Here is a 22687-nt window from a genome sequence, read left to right on the forward strand (position 1 = left end):
GCTGGTGATTTCTGCCTCTCAGGTGATTTGTGGACCACTGTGCTGGCTGCCTCCCTTCCAGCATTGTCTCAGAACCTAGCAACCCTGCAAGTTAGGACTCTTGTGCATATTTTACAGGTGAGGAAAATGAAACCTGCCAAAGTTAGAGACCTTGCCTGGCATGGTGGAGCCGAGAATCCATTGCAGACCTTGTCTGTCTGACTTAAGCTAGTTTCCCTCGAGTATTCCGCTTCCAGTGGGGAGATTCCTGCCTGCCCCTCTGCTTCCTGACTCTGGTTGGTGGCAGGCCTGTCCCTGGGGCCGAATGCTGCTTGCTGCATGAACTTTCTTGGCTTTGGGGGACTCTACTTTTTTCCTGCTTTCTCACAGTGTCTGAGGGCCATACTGGATTCTGACCAGAAATCTCTCCGATAGGCCAGGAATCATGGTGCTGACAGAGGCACCTCTGCCACCCAGAGGACTGGCTGGGGGGGGTCCAAGGGGCATTCAGGGAACTGACAGCCCATGCACCTGCCAGCTGCCAGCCTCTGCCCTGTCTGCAGTGCTGTAGTCCCTGCCATAAAGCCAAAGGGGCCAAGAGATAAGGGACTACTCTAGGCGCAGGGAACAAATGACAACTGGGTCTTCTCCCCTGTGTGTCTAACCCTCTTCTGCGTCCCTCAGCTTCACATTCAGGAACTGGAAGTGTCTATGATTTGAGTCTCTCCATCTCTCCCTGACTGTTGAGTTGGAGAAGGCCAGACTTCTAGCCGTCGCTGGAAACATGGCTTCGGACAGGTGGCTTCAGCTTTTTAGCTTGCCCTCTCTGTGAAGTGAGGCCAACTGCTTGGCAGGGAACATAAGGTCACATGACTTGGAGGACAGATTCTTATAGGTGACCAGTGCTCAGCTGTGGGAAAATGACCCAAGCCTGATCCCATGGGTTACTGAGGGTGGGCTGCCCCTGTTTGGTTGTCTGACTCTGAAAGCACCGGAAATGCTGTCCTAGGATAGGCACACTTTGTTTCCTTTGTGTGTTTCTTTTTTGTCACCTCGAGCCATTGTGCAATTCCTTGGTAGGGGCATCTCGTGGCAATTCCTGTGTCATCTCACCCTTCTCGCTCTGCACTGTCTGCCCAGGCCATCCGGGTGTTCTTCATGCTGCGATCCCTGTCGCTGCAGCTGCGAGGCGAGCCTGAGACCCAGCTGCCGCTGACTCGGGAGGAGGACCTGATCAAAACCGATGACGTCCTGGATCTGAGTGAGTGGGCAGGGACCACTGCTGGCCTCACTCGCACATGCCTGGGAGGGCCAGGGCATGGCCTGCATTTTGTACTGCTGTTAATCTGTGACCATAGCTAACAGTGTGAGTGTCCCATGAGATTTCTAAAGAAAAGGGTCCCAGAGAAGGTACACCTCAAGGCCGAATTGCAGGTTCTGCTTTCTGAAGATCAGGGAGTTGCTGAAAGGTTCATTAGGACAGGGGGTCAAGTGGTGCAGCCCACGGTCTCTGCTCCTCTGTGCAGCCATGGCAGCCCCATTTCTTGTGTGATTCAAACGATGGAAGGACTCTCCTGGTAAAGAAAACAAGCTTACAAACAGCAGGTTGCCAGTGCGTGGGTAAGGGCAAGGGCACTGGGCACAGCTGATAACCTGGGGCTGTTTATTTGACCATGCCTTGACTCAGTGGTCTCCTTGACGTGAGGCTCAGACGGAAACACTTCAGTGAGTATAGAACCGGCTCATGTTCCCAGTCCCTTCTCGTATTGTTCTTCCCTTTGCCTGTGTACACTGTGGGCAATGTGGGTTTCGTTCTCTGAGGCACTGTGGTACGTTAGGAGTCTGTGGTTGTAAGAGACAGAAAACCCAACCTCGCTGGGTTAAGGAAAAAGAAAGGAGAACTGACTGATGTTACTGGAAAGTCCAGGAGTTCTGCATCTGGTACCCAGCAATTGTCAGGAAGGTGCTCCTCTCTCTCTGCTCTGCTTTCCTGAGTTCCACCTTGGTCCTCAGGACAGTTCTCAACAGGCAGTGGCTAGGTGGTCGGCAGCAGCCCCATGATGGCTGAACCAACAGGGCTGACAGAGAAAGAGCTTCTCTTTCCTGATAACTTACTAGAAATTGTTTACCAATTTTCCTTGCTTTTGAAAAGCAGAGATAGACATCTTCATCTGCTCTTTGATTCCCCAAATGTCCACAACAGCCAGGGCTGGGTTAGGTCAAAGCCAGGAACCTGTAATTCAGCCATGGTCTCTCATGGGTGACAGGGACCTTGCAGGTGCTTGAGCCATCACCTTCTGCTTCCCAGGACATATATGGCAGAAAGCTGGAATCAGAGGCAGAGCTGGAACTCAAACCTTAATGCTCCAATGTGGGCTGTGGATGTTCCAAGCAGCATCTTACTGCTGCACCTAATGCCCAACCCTTCCGTATAGTGTGTATGAAGTCTGCAGTTACTGCCCTGAATGCATTTGCCCTGCTTTGGGACCTCTGACCATCCCTGACCCATCAGTGGTGAGAAAAGTATGGCTCACTGATTGCCTGGGCCAGAGTCACATGATAGTCATGGAGCTGCTGGTGGGACCAGTCCCTTTGGAACTCCATTGCCTGAGAGTGAGGACAGAAAATCACAAATGAGTGGATAGGCAAGCAGAAACAGCAAATAGGCACTGTCTGTAGTATGATTGTTGTAAGTTGGTTTTATTGAGATGTCATTTTCATGCAGGAAAATCCACCAAGCATTAATGATTCTTTCATTAAGTTGTGTTTGTGTAAGTTTTTTGTTGTTGTTGTTGTTGTTTTTGAAAGTCACATTCACAGAGAGAAGGAGAAGCAGAAAGATCACTCAGTTAAATGTGACGGCCGTAGCTGAGACAATCCAAAGCCAGGAACCAGCCAGGATCCTCTTCCGGGTCTCCCACATGAGTGCAGGATTCCAAGGCCTTGGGCTATCTTCTACTGCTTTCCCAGGCCACAAGCAGGGAACTGGAAGGGAAGTAGAGCAACCAGGACATGAACCAGTGCCCACATGGGATTCCGGCACATGCAAGACAAGGACTTTAGCCACTAGGCTACCACGCCAGGCCCCTTTCGTTGAGTTGTGGTTTTTTTTTTTTTTTTTTTTTTTTCCTGTTCTTATTGGAAAGACAGATATATAGAGAGGAGGAGAGACAAAAAGGAAGATCTTGCGTCTGTTGATTCACTGCCCAAGCGGCTACAATGGCCGGAGCTGCACTGATCTGAAACCAGGAGCCCAGAACTTCTTCCGGGTCTCCCACATGGGTGCAGGGTCCCAAGGCTTTGGGCTGTCCTCGATTGCTTTCCCAGGCCACAAGCAGGGAGCTGGATGGGAAGCAGCACTGCCTGGATTAGATCCAATGTCCATATGGGATCCCAGTGCATGCAAGGCAAGGACTTTATCCGCTAGGCTACCGCACCAGGCCTAGAGTTTTAACAGAACTCACTGCTCAGTTGTGTCACTGGCATTTGTGCTGTAGACCACTAAGTTGTGGTATTTAAGTCAGACATTTCTGCCCTGCTCTTTGTGCCCTTGAGCCAAACCCAAAAACTGCCACCGCCTCCCTTACCTTACCTTTCTTCTGTTATACAATAGTTTTGAGGAATGAGCAAAATATACCATGTACTGAATATAATATATGTGCCACAAACCATGTTAAATGACCAAGCTAGTGCCTCACGCTTCAGCCGACTCAGTCACCAGCTAGAGTGGCTGAGGTGAAGCTTCTACAGAGCAGCACACATGCCCAATACAGAGAGGCAGGCTCGGGCGTGGCACCTGACCATCTAGTTCTGTTCTGTCCCTGTTTCCTCTTTCCCTCCCTTGGAAGAACAAAGAAGCTGTGCCCCCTGTCTGGCCCTACCCATCTCCCTCAGCCCTTCCACCCTTGAGAAATGACCACAGGGCTTTCTGCAAGGATTAAAATTGATTGCATTGGCTAGAGGGAGTCACAAACCAGTCTTTCTCTGATTGGATTCGAGGAGAGAAAGGGAAACAGCTTGCCTTGAAGGGGCCACTCCATCAGGGCAGCAGGAATGTCTACATCCGTGAAATGGAATTAAATTTGATGCTGGGAATTCACATTCCTTCCTCCTCCCCCTAGGAGTGGCCTGCTGAAAGAGAGGTTAAAAGTATTTCAGTTATCAATTTTAATTGATTAGATCGCTAGTTGAGATCACTTAACTGAGCCTTTTTGGGTAGTTGTCCATTAAGAAAGTAATGGCTGTCTGTCTTTACCCAGACTGATTGCAAATTATGTCTTTTGCTAAAGAGAGCAGAAAAGACTAGGGATTGTGGATTTTAAAAGCACATAGTACCAGAAGAAAATGTGTATGTATTGTTGGTTGGCTGTGTATGTGTGTGTGTGTAATAGTAAATGCTGGGATGTTTTACCCTATTGGGGTGGAGGTTGCTTTACTTTGAATCTAATGAAATACCTTCTGTGAATGCATAACACAGATGCAGCATAGGTGAAGGGCAGGTGAAGGCGCTGCTAGCTGCTGAGTGATCCAGAACAAGCCTGTTTCTATATCTCCGATATACTTGACTCAGCTGACTCAGGGAGCAATGCTTGGGATTGGTCAGCTTTATCTAACTGAGTATAAAGGAATTGGCTGTGCACCACAGGAAGAGGTGGCAAGAGTATCACTCCTCTGATAAGAGAGCCCAGCATGGAGCACGCCTGGCAGGCCTGGTGCACTAGCTGACTTCTCTGTCAAGGAGCATCAAAGGTTTAGTGATAATTCTAAGCAAAGGCCATTGTTAGGGTTTTTGCTGGAAAGGGAGTGACTTGGGGTGAAGGTCATGAACCTGTAGCCCAGGAGGCTGTGTCTGCCGAAGGACAGAAGAGAAGGGAGGGAGGGAGGAAGGGGAGACCAGAGAGAGAAGGGGAGGAGAAGAGGGAGCACCTAAAAATATAGATATATGCAAGGAGTGACCCCAGGAATGTCCGTATCGCCTGCCTGCAGCTGCAGCTTGAATGTTTCTCAGTTTTATTCTGTTTTTCTTTTTTAACTATGCCCCCTGCTACCAGATATATAAAGCAAAGGGAAGACATCGTAGTACTGTATAAATAGCCACTTCTCTCTAAAATATAAGGACTTTGTATTATTCTTCTTAATTGAATTGGTTGCCACCATTTGCAAATCAAGAACTTCCCCAGTCCTGGCTGCTGCTTGAGTCTAGAGGTGTCAAAGCAGACCTTCCAGTGAGAGCCTGTGGGCCCCCTTGTGCTGCCAACATGGCAGCCCTTCCAGTGAAACCCTGCATGCCCCCTGTGCTGCCAACATGGCTCCACTGCTGTGATTTTTGCAGTCCTTGCTGTAGCTAGAATTATCTGTGCAATGACACCCCATCACACCCCGCCACACACACATGCGGACACACACACATACACCCCAGTATCTTAATACTTTTGAGATTCAGAGGCCTTAACTTTAAAATCACTTTAAAAGACCACCTAAGAAGGGTTTTTGAGACATTCAGATGGCATCGTATGTGTAAAGCACAGTGCAGAGACTTAGCACACAGTGGATGCTTAGTAAATGGAGTCTGAGTTCATCCCTGCTGCATTTGCTGAATGAATAAGTTGTAACTTGTACTGCCAGGCTCCAAATGGATGGCATTTTTAGCTTGAATAATGTTATCAGGACCATATCCTAGAATATTCACACCACTTCATCCTTCGTGTGATGGTACCATGTGCTGGAGTGGGAAAGATAGTGCTGGGTGCTTTGCCCAGAGAATGGGAGCTGTGGGACTCATCCACTCCCGTGTCCTGGGAGGACAAGCAGACATTGAGGCAAGGACACATATTCCTGCCTGGAACTGACCACAGAGCCTTCTGAGAGACTTCCTCCCTTTTTGCAAATAAGCATTGTGGTCCTAGAAAAGGCGAAATACATGCGTTGTACAGAGACACCAGGTAGCCATGCACGTCCATTCACGTCCAAGTGCTCTTCCAGCCTGTGTGCCGTGGGCGTCTGACATGTATATTTCTGTGGTCATAGTTTGCTGTGCACATCTCATTTTGTGTTATTCAGTTTTCAGTTGGTGAGCTACTCTTCAATGAAAGTCCATTCATTCATTCAGCTCTTTTTCAAGCACCTGCTCTGTATCATTGCGAGGTGATAGTGAACCAAAGCCAGTTGTTGCCTCAGTTGCCACAATGCTTCCAATCTTGATGGTCTGGGAAAGGGAGGAAGAAATGGGCCAATAATGGGAAGTTAGTGAACACATGCTAGTATGTAGAAATGACTCCGTGGAGGTGAGGACAGAGCCCATACTAGAGAGTCTCTGGGAGGAGACCCCTCAGCGGCTGGTGGGGGAGGGATTCTCAGAAGAGTGGTGTGCCGGGAGGGATTGGGAGATCCTGTGAACAGGTACACAAATGAGGCCTGCCCCAGAAGGCTGGTAGAGGTGTAGCTAGGCGGGAGAGTGTAGCACATTTCAAGATCCTGCTGTAAGTTGATGTGGCTGCAACTAAGGAGCAAGGGGCCACAGCAGCTGAGATGAACAGAACTCTGTTTCAGAAGCCTTTGCTCTGTGCTGAAAGCTAAAAAGACCATGAGCATGGACTCAGGCCAGGCTGTAGCTGGATAGAAGTCACAGCTCTGGCCCTTGCCATTTGCCAGCTCTGTCATGTGGTAGAATAAAATATGGAAACATTTACAGTAACGAGGTTTCACCTCATCTGAAACCGCTTCCCTCCCTCTGTCTCCATGATCTCCCTCTGGTATACCAGGCATGTTCCCACCTCGGGCCTGGGTTCAAGCTGTCCCAAACACCCAAACCACTTGTTGCTCAGAACAAGTACAGTGCAGCACTGCATGGCCCCCAGAAGCATAAATGATAACCATACTGCAAATTCTTGATTCATGTTTGACATTCAGACCTACCCCCCCTTGTGGTCCTTCATTTGCTATGAAAATGAGCATGATTGTGATATTGTGAAAGACCCTAAAGTAGGACTCCATACAGCCTCCATTCCAAACTTCTGCATGTTTCGTTCCAGCTCCCTTGCAGATAAGAGCTTTTAGGCAAAGTAAGTCCCTGACTATACTTATCTGATTGCTTAGAGATTTGTTTCCAACAGAAGTATTCTGAAGCTGCCCAAGCTGGTTATGTGGTTTGATTGTAAGTTCATGAAAATGTGAGCTCATTGATTTGTTTTTCTTGCAAGGCCAATGATAATTTTTATTGTCTTGTCAGTTCTGGAAAGTTCTCTATATTGGGCCTGTTTTACTGATGTCTCAATCATTGTCATATGCCTTATGAAAATGAAAAAACAAATTGCATAAATCACAGAGACAGTGAAAAATCCAGAATGTAAGGCATTCTAGAAGACAACTAGCCTGAGCTTCCAAAAATGTGAAAGTATAGGAAGATGAAATAGGAGTTCTTAGATTATTAAAATGAAGGAGACGCCCTCAATAATCCACCTGGATTGGATCTTAGATAAGAACATTAAAAGGTAGCTTTAAAGGGCATTTCTCTGGAAATGAGGGGAATTTGCATATGTCTATGATTGGATAATGTAATTGAGATCGAAATGACATTTCTTGAGTATGGTAACAGCATAATGATTTGATGGGAGTTTGTCCTTGTTCTTAGGAAGTAGAGGCTGATAGGTTCAAGGGGAAGGTGTCTGGAAGCCTATCTTTTTAGAATGACTAAGAAGAGTGTGTGAGTTCATGGGTTCAATGAGAGAAGAAGCAAAAGGATCTTCAAAAACTTACTGGGAAATGCAGGTCACGAAAAAACTACACATGCATTTCAGTATTTTGGGCACCATAGTAAACCCATGTTTGAACTCCATTTCCGCAAGCTTTTTTTTTTTTTTAAAGATTGATTTATTTGAAAATTAAAGAGCAGGAAATATACAGAGGCACACTAAGAGTCAGAGAACAGGAGAGATCTTTTCATCAATGGTTCACTCTCCAGTGTCTACAAAGGCCCGAGGTAGGTCTGGTGGAAACCAGGATCCAAGAGCTTCTGAATCTCCCATATGGTAGCAGGTCCTAAGCACTTGGGCCGTCATTCACTGCTTTCCCACGTCATTAGCAAGGAGCTGCATCAGAAGTGGAGCAGCTGGGACATGCACTGGTGCCTAAATGGGATGTCAGTGTCCCAGGGGGTGATTTAAGTCGTAACACGTGACACCTGTTCCACAAATTATTTTTATTTTTGAGATTTATTTATTTTTACCACAAAGTCAGATATACAGAGAGGAGGAGAGACAGAGAGGAAGATCCTCCGTCCGATGATTCACTCCCCAAGTGAGCGCAACAGCCGGCACTGCGCCAATCCAAAGCCAGGAACCAGGAACCTCCTCCAGGTCTCCCACACGGATGCAGGGTCCCAAGGCCTTGGGCCGTCCTCGACTGCCTTCCCAGGCCACAATCAGGAAGCTGGATGGGAAGTGGAGCTGCTGGGATCAGAACCGGAATCCACATGGGATCCCGGTGCGTTCAAGACGAGGACCTTAACCACTAGGCCATGCCGCCAGGCCCTCCACAAATTATTTTTAAATATCCTAATTTTAGCAGTCAATCAAGGTGAATAGTATGTGCGTATTCGTTGTATTGTTCATTAAACTATCCTGGAAACTTTTTTTTTTTTTTTTTTTTTTGTCAAGATAAAAGGTCAAGAACGGGCATGTTGGTATAATGGATTAAGCTGCTTGGTAACCCACTGCCCATACTGGAGTATCCCAAGATCAAATCCCACCTCTGCCTTAGAGCCACCCTCCTTCCATTGCTCCTGGGAGATCAGAGACAGCAGGTGTTGGGTAAAGTAGCTGGGTTCCTGCTGCCCTGGTTCCTGACTTTGGCCTGACCCAGCCCTAGTGTTGTAGGCATTTGGGGAGTGAACCAGCACATGGATGATCTTTCTGTCTCTCTGCCTTTGCAACAAGCAAATAAATCTTACAGTAAATAAGTAAATAAAAGCTTAAGGAAGAGGCAAGTGAGATTGAATTCTTGAAAAAAACAACATTTAATAAATAGAACATACTGTTTAGGAGCTGGGTTGTCAGTTCAGAAAAGCCTGGTTTTACCCCTTACTCTGTGGTGTTTGGCAGATTAGTTTTTATCTCTCTGAGTCTTTCTTCTTCATCTATAAAGTGGGACTAGTAGCACCTGATTCTGGACTATTCTGTAGATTAAAAGAGGGAGTCCTTAGAAAATGCAAGCATCATTCTTAGTATATACTCATCATACTCAGTATACTCATTAGCATTCCTCACCTTGACTGAGTGTTGGGCGTCAAAAGATCTGTTTTTTCCCCTGGAAGGTTCTTCATGGGAGTTCTGAGAGAACAAAGCCTCAGTACTGTTTTTGTCCAAGATACTCACTGAGAAATGGTGGAAGTCGTTTCAGGCTCATTAAGTAGTAGATAAGTTTCTTGGAAAGATGACTTTCAGGAACATGAGTGCTGACTGAAGAAGAACTGAAACTGCAGTTGGGGGAGCTGGACTCAGACCCACGTTGCTCTTTGAGGGCTGTTTAGTGCAACTGCCCAAGTGGGGAGCCTGGAGAAGTGGCTGTTTAGTGCTGGTGTTGGAGTGGACCAATGGTAACATGAAACCCAACAGGCAGGCGTGTGTGTGGCTTTGGAAGAGTTGAATCACAGGCAGATGTGGTTTGTGGCACCTGGGCCTATACTTACTCGCCTCGCCTATATTTTGTCTTTTTATTATTATTATTATTATTATTAATTCATTAATTACATTATATTATGTGACACAGCTTCATAGGTACATGGATTCTCCCCACCCCTCCCCAAACCCTCCCACCATAGTGGATTCCTCCACCTTGTTGCATAACCACAGTTCAAGTTCAGTTGAGACTCCCCCATTGCAAGCATATACCAAACATAGAGTCCAGCATCTTATTGTCCAGTCAAGTTCAGCGGCTTCTTAGGTAGACCCTCTCTGGTCTGAAGACAGAGCCAGCAGAGTATCATCCCAGTCAATTAAAAGCTCCAACATACCATCAGCAAAAATGTACATCATTATGGAATTAATTGACATAGTAATGAGTAACCAATATGTTAAAAGTAAATGCGAGTTCTTAACCACCTTCTGTGACCACCTCATTGACATTTTAATTTTAGCTTATACACGACATATAACATACATAACATAACATGTTATACATAACATCATATCATCTTAAATTAAAGCAAACATGTGGTATTTAATCTTTTGGGATTGGCTCATTTCCCTTAGCATTATGGTTTCCAGTTTGGCCCATTTGGCCACAAAGAAGGAAACAATCAATAAAGTAAAAAAGCAGCCCACAGAATGGGAGAAGATCTTTGCGCACTATGTAGGCGATAGAGGGCTAATCTCCAGAATATACAAACAACTACAAAACAGCCAAAATAAACAAGCCACTCAAGAAGTGGGCACAGGAAATGGGCAAACACTTCACAAAGGAACAAACCCAAATGGCAAATAAACATGAAAAATGCTCAAGTTCCCTGGCAATAAGGGAAATCCAAATTAAAACATCAATGAGGTACCACCTAACGCCAGTAAGACTGGCCCACATGAATAAAAGCACCAACAACACTTGTTGGCGAGGTTGCGGGGAAAAGGGAATAGCACTCCTAGGAATATATCCAGAACACTTGTTTTATGAGAAACCAACATGCACTCCTATGTTCATAGCAGCACAATCAGTAATTGCAAAAACATGGAAGCAGCCAAAATGCCCATCAGCAGAGGATTGGATAAGAAAGTTATGGTTCATCTACTCCATGGAATACTACTCAGCTATTCAAAAAAACAAAATGCAGTCTTTTTTTTTTTAAGATTTGTGTATTTTTTTTTATTATTATTGGAAAAGCATAGATTTGTGGAAAGAAGGAAAGACAGAAAGACCTTCTATTTGCTGGTTCACTCCCCAAATGGCCGCAATGGCTGGAGCTGAGCCAATCTGAAGCCAGAATTTCTTCTGGATCTCCCATGTGGGTGCAGGGTCCCAAGGCTTTGAGCCATCCTCTACTGCTTACCCAGGCTACAAGCAAGGAGCCAGATGGGAAATGGAGCAGCCAGGACAGAAACTGGTGCCCATATGGGATCCCAGCACTTAACAAGGTGAGAATTATTTAGCCATTGAGCTAGTACACTGGGCCTCCATATTTTTCTTTGTTTAGTTATTTATTTTTATTATTTATTTATTTATTTAAAAGGAAGGTCACAGACAGGGAAGAAGGGAAAGAGAAGAGAAAGGGAGAGAGAGAGAAATCTTCTATCTATTTTTTCATTCCTTAAGTTACCATAATGGCTATAGTTGGGTCAGGCTAAGTCACGAAGTTACAACTCCATCTGGGTCTCCATGTAAGTTCAGGACCCCATTCTCTGCTTTCCCAGGTGCATTAGCTGGGAGCTGAGTTGGAAGTGGAGCAGCTGGGATTCTACCTAGTGCTGATGGGATCCTGGTATTGTAGGTAGTGGCTTAACTCACTATCTCAATACCTGTTCCCCCTTCCACATTTGTCTTAAAAGGTAGCCCAGCCCACGTGGGATCTCTCAACATGTAGATGTTTGGTGGGCTCTTGGCCTGCCACCTGGGGTCACTCTTGACCTACCCCAACTCCATGATCAGGGGTTCTCCCCACCCCCCACCCTATCAAGCCAGGCTCTCTCTACCTCTCCCATGGACAGTGACTCCTGTGAAGTGCCCCGTTCCTAGTGCATTTCCATGTCTTGCAGCATCTGCACTCCCTGGCCCTGGAGCTGTTCCCAGCCTCCTCCTCAACACAGCCTGTCTGCCGTCATCACCCCTGCCTGGGTTGCCCTCCCAACCTCCCACTTCCCTGGTATGCGTTGCTGACAGGCACTTTCCACTCTGGATCCTAGTGCCTGGCACGGTGCCAGGTACGTAGTAGGCCCTAGAAAGGGGCTTGCTGGATTGAACCTATTGAAGCTTTAGCAGTCATTTCAATTATTCATGAACACTTAAAGACTTTTATTAACATGAATGTGACGTTTCTCAGTGTTGTCTTGAGGAATTTGAAGCAGTTGGACTATGAGCTAGAAGAATGATCTTGGTCATTAGCATAGTCAGCTTCCCAGTGTGCCGAACCAATATTGGTGCTTCTGAAAATGTAAAGTGCTTGAATTTCAACAGCTGAGCCACCCAATGCTTCTCCTTTCCCCCCTTTTTTCTTCTGCTTATACTTCTTTGGAATTGGGATCCTGAACTAGACCAATCAGAACAAAATCGTGTTTGAATTAAACCACCAATTCTCTAAGGAAATGGAAAACATGAAATTAACAGCATTTCCCCTCTTTCTATGAATTAGACTTCTCCTCTGTGTGCTTGATGAATGATGTTGCTGGCCACTTTTCAGAAATGAAGTAGAAATATGGAGAAATGAAATTTGTATCTTATAAACTGACTGGAAATGTGATTATAATACAGCTGTCAGTTTTGCTCAAGTGGAAAAATTTTAAGGAAATCCAATTGCAGCATTATTTGGTTCTTTTAAAGCAGGGTGATGTAGCTGCTTCCTGTGTATTGATTATTTGATTGGTACCTGTCTGCTGGACCTCTTTTTTTTTTTTTTCACAGTCACTCTCATTGATGTGGTATAATGTGTATTCCTGTAATCTTTCCCTGTTTTATAAACTTGCAGTCATCATTGAGCGGCATTCAGGAGACATGCTATGCTGAGATCACAAGGTCACCTAATGACTTTGTCCTCTTCTGTTGCTTACGCGTTGAAGTGGATCTGGGACAGTTCTGAAAAAAACAGAAATCAGTTTTTTCTTTTTTCTCCCCATCTGTACAAAGCAAGTTTCTATTCTGTGCATCAGGGGAATGAAGCAGCTGAGTGGTAGAGATGAGGCTTCGAGCATTTCTCTTTGTCACCTTATACAGATACATGATTGCTTCTGCTTGAAGACATTCTACAGTTTAAAATCTTCATCCTCCCTGTACGTTTGAAAATGGGCCACAGTTAGGTGGCTTAGTACTGCTAAGAACGCAGCATGTGCTGAGTTACTGCACAGCCTCCAGAAGTAGATGGGTTCTGGGTGTAGCTGCATCTCAGGGTGCCCCATCCATGCTGGCAGTGTCTCAACCACTCTTGAGCTCCCCAGCTCCCTTGCTGTACTGACCATTCCATCCATTAGAAGGGTAAGACGACCCTGCTGTGCAGAGTTCAGCTGCAGAGGTGGGCAGTGAAGCGTCTGCAGCTCCACAGGCCAAAGGGCCAGCTGTGGATTTCTTAGGCAAGCCCCACTGCATGCTCAGGCCCAAGTCCCAGAGTATCATCATTTCCTCCCTTCCTCCCTTCCCTACCACCGGAGGCCTTTAGCCAATCCCACCAGCTCAAGTATCAAAGAGATGGAAAATACAGCTCTGTCTTACTGCCTTCAGCCCTTCCATTCCAGTCAGAACCCTGAAAACAGCGCTTTCACTGGGCGCCAGCTCCCTCCACGCCTTTTCTCTGCCAACAGCCAATCTCCCTCTTTTAAAGCAGAAGTAGGGGGCCTTTTTTCTTTATGGAGAGCATCATTCATGGGCCATACAAAATGATCAACCTATAAATTAGCCTGCCATAGATTTATAGATTTGAATCCTGCCTGCAGGGCCAAAACAGATTATTTTAGGGGCCTTTTATGGCCCACCAGCTGGGTGTCCCTCCCAACCCCCATTAAAGCGATGTCAGAGTCTATTTGTCATCTACAAGGTCCTGCATAATGTTTACTTCCCCATCCATCATCAACCCATCACAGTGCTGCTCCAGTCATACCACTCTGGAACCCTGGCTTCACAGTGGTCCCAGCCCCTACTTTGCCTCACAGTACCACCAAAGTCAGCCTCCTTGACACTGTAGTGCTTGCTGCCTGGGGTGGGGAGAGCAGAGAGCACTATTGCAGGAAACAAGATTCCATGGGGGAATCAAGGATGAAGGTGAATGAGTTTCAGATCATCCCTAGCAGCAGCCCACTCCCGAGGTTGGCTAGGGCTCTGCCTACGCTGCACTCCTCACCCAGAAGACACCGGGTTCCCACCTACTGCCTACCACACACCCACTTCCACCACCTGGCCCAGCCACCAAGGGTGACACAGAACCCAGTGACTGCTCAGGCCCCGTGAGAGAAGGAGGCTTGGCTTTTGGCCCCGATAGCTGATCAACCACAGAACACCCAAACAAATCTCTGGGGAAACAGAACCAACAACAGACAGCGTGACCTTTACAAAAGCCTAAGTCAGGAGAAAGCTGCCTTCTCTCCCAGCCCAGCAGTCTGATCTGCCACTTCCTCTCTGGGCTTGAACTACTCCCTGTCGCCATCCTCTAGCCCATCCCAGTTCCCATTGGGAAGAACAGGAGGGGAGGAAGCAGAATACCACCTTCCTCTCAGCCTGAGGCAGGACAGTTCTGTTCAGTGTAGATGAAAATGCTGCCATCTGGAATCCTAAACACAGGTACAAGTCGAGGCAATGGGAGCACCTGGAGTGAGGCCGAAGAACTGTTCTTTTCTCAAACTCAAGTTGTCCTTTCCACATAGACCTGCCTGGAAACTAAGTGGACATTGGTTTGCCATTACTGTCCTCATCTGCAACACAGCAGAGAACCTGCTTTCAGGGCCTTGAGTCTTCCCTTGACTTCATGGGTCAGGGCAGTACGATGGTGGGAGGCCAGTGGCTCCCAGCCCAGGACTTGGCTGTCCCTGAGGGGCTGCGGTGGAATTCTGTCCAAGACTGAAATTGTATCAGAAACTGGAACAGCTGTCAGTACCCAGGCCCCACTGTGGAAGGCTGAGTCACTAAATGTGTTGTGGAGCCCTGGCATCTGTATTTTGAAGTTTTCCCCAGTGGTTTCCATTGCACAGCCATTGTTGAGAATCGTGAGTTTAAACAGTGAGGAACACTCTAGAACTCAGCACGTTGGCTCCACTTTGCTGCTATCCATGAATTCCAGTTCCCTCTAGGAGCTCTACATGCCTACCTCCCTCCTGTTCAGTCAGATGTCCTGAGCATGGCTGGCTTTGGAGAAGTGATACCACAGTCCCTTCTCCCTGGAGTCACCCTCACAAATCCCTTGTAAGCTGGTGACCATTTCCCAGTGAGTCTAGCACAGCTAGCACTGTGCATGCCAGCACTGCAGTCAAGCCTGTACTTGAACATTCTGCAGCAGCAGAAGTGGTCGGCTGCTTTGCGTTGAATGTGGTTCGATACCCAGGGGCATCATGTCAGGTACTAGAAGGGGTGCTGAGGGGAGAGGTACCTACCCATAGGCTCCTTCAGTGAGAGCTAGGCAGGCCTGCCATGTGCGAGATTCCACCCTTCTCTCTGTGGCCCCTACCCAGATGCACATAGTTGAGTTTGTAAGTTATCTGTACGTACAGTGTGCCCCCTCCTCCTCTGAATTGAAGACTAATCACTTAGCATCTCCAGCTTGAGTACTTGGTTGAGAGAAGAGGAGGCTGGGAGATGGGTCTCCCTGAAGATACCCCTCCCAGCCACATGTACACTCAGATGCTTGCTGAATGGCTCTATGTTTGACCTTGTTTATAATCACTTACTTATGTGGGCTGGGTAGCAGGTGCCCGTGTAGAGCTCGCAACCTCAACAGCACTGAAACCCCAGCCTGTTCCCAACCCTGCTTGCTGCATCAAACCAGCAACTGCCACAGGAAAACCATCCGGCTGGAATCAGACAGAAAGAAGCGGCTCAGAGTGTTGGAGCAGAGCCCATCCATGTTCACCAGCCCTCCACTTTGGATGACAATTAAGAGTTCAGCATTCTCATCCCTTCTTTGCTTATGCCCCTTGACTCAGCCCTGGCCACCATCTTTGAATCTAGGTTTAAGGTGAGAGAAATCTGTATATCCTCTAACTGCCAAACTCAAGCAGAGAAGCCTCATGCAGCTTCTTGGTTTTTCATTCATGGTCTTTTGCATTCGTATTTTTTTGTTCCCCAGGCCATCACAGTTTATAAAAAGTTTTGCATTTTTTTAGATGCATTTGGGGTTTTCCAGAGCTGTGCAGAGCCAGGAAATATGCATTTCACTTAAATGACTCCAGTTAACCTTTAGCCTTTAACTGGTTTCTCATAAAACTTGCGTCTCTCCCAGCTCTGGTTTGCATTCTCCAGAGCAGTGAAACAGATGAAGACCCACAGCTTTCTCTGTCCCCTGCTGGACCCGTTCCCTCTGCTGCCTCCATTCCCATGAGTGCCTAAACCAGAGTTTCCCGGCAAAAGGCAGAAGAGGAAATGTGAGTCCCAGGCAGTGGTCCACAGTAGGTTCCATCCAAGCTTGATTTGCATAGCACTGGCTGCAGGCTGCTTCCCTCCCCACTGTGGCGTCCTCTGTGGGGACCAGAGTAACTGTCCCGTGACCCATTCTTGTCCACAACTTACCTCATTCAGCGCTCCCAACCTACCAAGGCAGTTCCCCTTGTGCCCATTTTACAGCCAAGGAAACTCAAGCACAAAGAGATGAAAGAAACTTCCCAGTATCAGGAGGAGAATGAGCCAGGACACAAATACATTGTTCACTGTGCAGCACATGCAAGTTGGATTCCAGCCAAGGATTCCAGTTTACTCCAGTTCCTCCAGTTCACTCACCCACTAACTGAAGGAATGATGGACAACATGCAAAGTGCTAGAAATACAAAACAAGCTAAGGCACAGCCTTCCTGCCTGCGAAGCTGGTGGCTTCAGCAGCAGTGAGGCGTAACAGTAGATGCAAGCAGGTGCTTTTGAGGGGAGGCGGGAAACTGCAGGATGCAACAGGAACAGAGGAGAGTAGTGGGGTCTTTGTCATGGGTTGGAGGTGAATGGAGAGAAGACTTACTTCTGAGAACCCAAGCTGCTGAGCCAAGTGATCTGAACGTTCCAGGGCAGGTGGAACTTGTCTGAAATGAAGACACCAAGCTGTGTTTGGTAACCTGGTGGATAGCTGAGTCTAGAACCTGAAATGGTACATTGTTTCTGACAGCAAGTCTGATGAATTTCTATAAGCTTAGCATCCTGAAGCAGTGCACACTCAATACCATACAGTCCTGAACTTCAGCAGTCCTACTGGCTGCAACTCAAGGTGTTGTTCCTTGTAGAGGCTCCATGGGAGAACCTGCTGTCTCACTTGTCAAGATTCCAAAGGTCACCTGCACTCTTTGCTACATAGCTTCTTCCTCCATTTTCAAGGCCAATAGAATGGATCAGTCCTCACCCTGCAGCATTCTGATCTCTGCCTCAGCTTTCCTCTTTGAAGAAACTTTCTGAGTAGATTGGATCCAGCCAGATTATTCAAAATATGTTCCCCATCCCTAGGTTTTTTCCCCTTATGATGGTCTGTACCCGCCCAGCCCTTGCTCCCTTCTTGCTAGTCTTCTCCATCCTGCCCACGTCCTGTTGCTGGGGTTGTCCCAGGTAACTCAGGCTCACCGAACCTCAAACTCTTAATTTTTTTGTTGCCCCCAAAGGTTCCAAGGTCATCCTGCATGGCCATTTAAACCCCCTATTCCTAGTTCTAGACCACTTCTCAACTAGAGGCACCCACTGTGCAGGTCCTTAAGCCACAAGCCCATTTACTCCCCCTGACCCCTGCCAGCCCACTCAACAGTCACAGACCACAATTCTGAGCCAGAGAGAAGAGGCTGCTCTCCAGACAGTTTTGGCCAGGAGGAATTTTAACCAAAGTCCACATTTGGTTTTGAAAGGGACCTTTCTCCAGGAAAGGTTTAGAGAGTTCCAGACATTAAATGGTTTGCTGCAGAATGCTAGTCCTTGACCAAAGTGGCTGGATTTAAAAATGAAGTAAAACAAATGTGGCATTTGTGTATTTTTTGTATGTCTTTAAAAATGAAAAATGTTGAGCATGATTTAAGAAAAAAAAGCATTCTGTTTCAGGCCCCTAGTAGACATATGTGAGAACTGAAATTCTGCAAATACCCCTTCAATTTGGACAGCTCTTGTTAAAAAATAAGCCTCACAATATACCTAGGAACTGTGTGAGCCAGCATGCACCTCGTGCATCCAGGAAATCACGGTCACTTGCTTTGTAGAAACCCAGATGTGCTGGTCACAGTTAACCCAGCAGGGCAAGGGCCCATGACTGCTGTGTGGCCACAGCTTCCCCAGAAGGTCCAGGACCAGGCTCTCGCTTCTCCTTCTGCTGTGAAAAGAGTGCCTAGAGAACAAGGCCAGTGCATTGCCAGCTCCCTGACCCCAATCCTTAAGTGGTACTGGGTGACAGGGACACACTTGGGTTGAAAGTAAGACTTGACAGTCTGCAGTCCCAGTGGTTTTGCAAGGATTGGGGATGAGGCCCTAGGAGCAGAAGGCTGGAGAGGCTGTACTTTTGTTTGAGTGTGTGCTTGTATTTAGTGTTGAAGTTGGTGAAAGGTTCAGAACTGGCTTCTCCACCCAGTTAGGGAGAAGCTGGGAGCTCCCATCAGGGTTTAGGCTTCAGCTCCTCCTCCAAAAGATGTCTGGATTTGCTCGTGTGACATCAACAACCCCCTGGAAAGCCCACCCACATCTCGAGAAGGCCTGCAGACTCAGCTTGCCAGGTAGGGGCAAGAAGAGCTTTCCCTGTCCTCAGCAAGACAGATCTTGTATCAGGGACTGTCTGACTATTCACAGAAAAGGCCCCCTGATGGAGGGGCTGAGGCAGCATCTGAGTCTGTGCAATCCTGCTCGGAGCTCTGGAGCTCTCAATGACTCCATCCTTCTAGCATCATCCTGCTATTGGCAGCCCTGGAGTCATGTTTTCGGGCAACTATGTCCTTACACTCTTGTTCACCCAGAGACCCCTGGGGTTTGGACTAAATATGGGGCTAGAGGCTCAGAATAAACCCTCTGCCTCGCCCTTGGCCACAGGCCTGTCTTGCCTCTCCTCTCGGCTTCTATTTAGCTCCCCACCAGCTGGGATGGGGGTCCACTAAGAGGGAGAGAAGGATGGCTCAGGCTCTGATCTCTTGTTTCTATGCTTATTCCACCCTGGCTGCAGACCAACCTCTCTGCCCATCTCTGCCAAAACAGTCCCTCCGCTCTGCTCAGCCACCTCCCTGGCTCCCTCAACTGTCCACAAATCATCCTTTTTCAACAAGACCTTCTCTGACACCCTTACCTGTCTTTTCACGACATTCTCTACTGTGGCAAAGTTCTGTGATTTTGTGTGGTTATTGGAGTTGCAGCTCTTCCTCTGCAAGCTGGCTCCCAGGGCTGAAAGTAGAGCAGGTACTCAGTAAAGAGGTGCCAGATACCCCTGAGAGCAAATGAGAAGCCAGGCGGAATTTACAAAGGGTACCACACATGAGGATATGGGTATTGTTTTCAAAAAGCAGACCTGTTCCAGGGCCTGGGGGTGTGGCCCACATCTGACCAGCTTCCTATTTCAGGGCCATCTCTGTTCCAACTGGGAAGTTGGGATCCAACCCAGAGTTGGTTAGCGGGCCAGTGTTCATCTTCTGAACTCGCCCAGCTCTGAGTCATCCCCATCGTGGAGGGAGGCAGTTTCCAACCTAAAGGTCACTCAGCGCACCAGTTTGGGGAGTAAATCACGGCGCCCCACCTGGCACCATCTTCCATTCCATTGGAAAGCCTGCCCTTGTTCAGTTCTTGTTGAGGACGCCCCTGGGGAAGAAGTATCCCAGGCTGGGGTGGTGATTCCCTCGAGGAAAATTAATGCTGGGCCATCAATCCTGAAGGCAGAAAGGGCCTGCTGCCAGACGACTGTGCCTGGAATAAGTCCCGGACCATGTGGGCCCCGGGTTTAGGGAGGCCTCTCCTTGGCCCTGCCGATAAATCAACAGCCCTTTTTGCCATGTTGGGGGAGGGGTAGTCAGGCATGGGGAAGGGAGCCAGCTTGCTCCAGAAGCCCCTTTCTGTGGCAGCCTCAGGGGTTATGGGTTGCCTCTCCACAGCCTCCCCAGCCAGACCAGCTCTGGGCTCCTGTGCTGTTAGGGCTGTGGAGCCTGTATCCTGGGTATGGTTGGATCCTGGAAGGGCGCCTGCAGCCTGGCTGTCAACATCACACGACAGGCACTCAGCAGGCCTTAATTGAATGGTCAGAGGGCACATCTGTGGCTTGCGAAAAACACGTGCACGATGCTTTCCGCGAAGTAGGAAGCAGGCTGGCCATGCTGTGAATCCCTTTGGAGTTAGAGATTCTGCCAAGTCCCAACTCTACCATGAGGCTGTGGCTGCTCTTTGGCTCCTCAAGTCTCTGCTTCTTCAGCTAGAAAATGGGAACAGTGAGGCCCAGCGACCTAAGGGCCACAGGGGGACTTGGTGAGAAGAGACATTTGAGAACATTGAGAACAGCACCCATATGTGGCGAGTACCGGACAGACATTGTTCTCCTGCAGGGAGCCCTGTGCTCCTGCCAGAGCTAAGAACAGCCTCCCATTTGATTGGAAACAAATCCAGACTGCTTTCTTTTCGCCCACCTGTGGATTTTAACAGTGGCAAGATTTTGGTAGGTGGAACATTGGGGTAAATCTTATGTTAGTCAAAGTAGGATTCAACTCCAGGTTCTTTTGACTCCAGGCAAGAAAGCTTTGTGCCTGTCTCAGGGACACCTCTTCCAGGGAGGCAGGAATCAGCAGAGCCCCACGTGGAAGGTGCCAGTGTCTTACCCAGCTGCACCTACACTGGCCCAGAATCTGCATTCCTTCATAACGTCATGGCGAAATGTGCTTTCATGGGTGCACTGAAGCCCTGGGACTGGGGAGGACAACGAGAGGGCTTAGCCAGGACACCAGCAAGCTCAGGTGCTGCTCCCACGTGAGGTGGCTGGGAGGAAAGACAAGAGGGGGCTAGGAAGCTCGTCAGTGCTCCCCACACTGCCCAGCCACCCTGGAAACTCCTGGGGCAGCTCTGGGACCCTGTCAGCCTCATTGCCCAGTAGCTCAAAATCTCCCATTACATTTTAGATGCAAGAAAAACCATGAAATCCTCCTGCACTCCTGAGGCAGGTGACAGCTTCATTTGCCACCAAGGGCACGAGGTTCCAAGAGGTCATGTGACTGGCCCAGGTGTACAGCTGGAGCACTCACTCCCGCTCAGCAGTCCTGCCTCAGCCCTGAGCCAGAGGATCTGGAATGTGTCTGCTCCAAGTGCTGCCACCATGCTTGTAGTCCATTCTCCGTGTGTGTGTCTGTCCAGCTGGGGTGGGAAGAGTTCTGAGAGAGAGGAGGACTCCGAACCACCTCTGGGTCTTAGACCTAAAGAATGCTATGGGGAAAAGGCTTAAAGTGAGCTCCAGGGGTGCAGGCTGAGAAGGGTCTGTGCTTTGGGAGAATTGGATTTTGTGCCCTCTGACGCACAGCTCCAGGCTTGAAGGAGACTTCTGCCATGGCTGAGGCTGTCTCTGAAGATGGGCTGCCAGATCCATTTCTGAGAACCTGCCCTTTTTGGGGGGGCGGGCTGCAATTGAGGCCTAATCAAAACCTAGAACCTAGGCTTTGGTCGGAAAATGGGCACACACTTGGTGCTGTCTCTATCCGCTCGCACACCTGTCCTGGGCCTTGGGAAGCAGAGATCCTACCACTGAGTCAATGTGTTGTGTTTTTTTCCTTTTGCTGTTTAAACAAGTACTTGTTAGGCCACCCAATCATAGAAAACCCCACACACATTATAAAACGTACAAATAAGTGTGGTGTGTTAAGTAGCAAGTGAAAGTCCCCTGGCCCTGCCCAGCCATCCAGCAGCTCCTCCCCTGCGTTTGTTGCACCTACACACGTTTCTGCTTGTCTTCCTAGAGACAGTTGGCCAGTCCCATCCACCTCTGTCACACCCACTCTGGCACAGGACTGGCACATGGTGGATAAATACCTGCTGTTCCAATGACTTCAGCTGTGTTTTTACACAATGGTGACTGTGTATATCTTGTTCTGCATCTTGGTTTTGGCACTTTAGCGTGGGGTTTCCATGTGCCAAGACAGGCAAGTGACACTTCCCTGCACACTACTGCATGGCACAGAAATGCCCTGAGTGCTGGTCCTTGGCAGCTGTCCCCATGGGGCCATTGAACTGTGTCCAACTGGTCACAGTTGCAAAGTAACAGGAATGTGCCAGCCTCATGATCCTCCCAGCTATGAGTTTGCTGGGTTCAGAGGTAGGTGTCTTGGCATTTATTTATGACATCTCTTCTCAAACTGCACTTCACAAAGGCTAGAGGGGAGTACCCATGTCCTTGCCTCTCTCCCACAGTGGCCACTGTGGGACCACTGAATTGGTCAAAGGTGGCTAGAGGAATTCTACCTCCCATAGCCCAGATGGTCAGCGGAGGGGGTCCAGCTCAGAACAGTGTTGGTCAGAACACCAAGGCTGCCGTGTGGGCTTGGGGCATCACTGCAAACCAAGCACCCTGGGCTGTTGTCCCTCTTTTTCTGTCCGTATCTTTGCTCGTCAGAGAGGTGCTAGAAGAGACTTCCTGCAGTCAAGAGCTTCTGCGTGCTGCCTGGGTGTGGGGGGACCACACAGCTGTGTCTTCTCAGGGAAGCCACCATCCTTCACCCTCATGTTTAGACATTCCCAACCCTGTGCTTGGGGGTTGTTTATTTTTAAAACGGTCCCAGAGATCTGCTCGCGGAGTTGTTCGATCTTTTGCCAGATACGTCCTGTGCATAAAATCATACGTCCTGTGCCTAAAGTCTGATTCTTCCGAAGAACCCCAGGAAAGAGACTTGCCCCATGTGACCAGAACTTCCTCTCACTT

At 48.2% G+C, this 22687-nt stretch overlaps 1 protein-coding gene across 7 annotated transcripts in view; it reads left to right on the top strand.

The window, feature by feature from the left end:
• Window positions 1–22687, top strand: part of CLEC16A (C-type lectin domain containing 16A) — a 190503-nt gene that overhangs the window by 96338 nt on the left and 71478 nt on the right. For all 7 annotated transcript variants that reach the window (XM_058680868.1, XM_058680867.1, XM_004586757.3 and 4 more), the window contains exon 18: window positions 1120–1240. In XM_058680868.1, coding sequence (XP_058536851.1) covers window positions 1120–1240 — 121 coding nt within the window. The remainder of the gene's footprint in view (window positions 1–1119; window positions 1241–22687) is intronic.

The sequence above is a fragment of the Ochotona princeps genome, chromosome 24 (genome assembly GCF_030435755.1).
Source record: "Ochotona princeps isolate mOchPri1 chromosome 24, mOchPri1.hap1, whole genome shotgun sequence".
NCBI lineage: Eukaryota > Metazoa > Chordata > Mammalia > Lagomorpha > Ochotonidae > Ochotona > Ochotona princeps.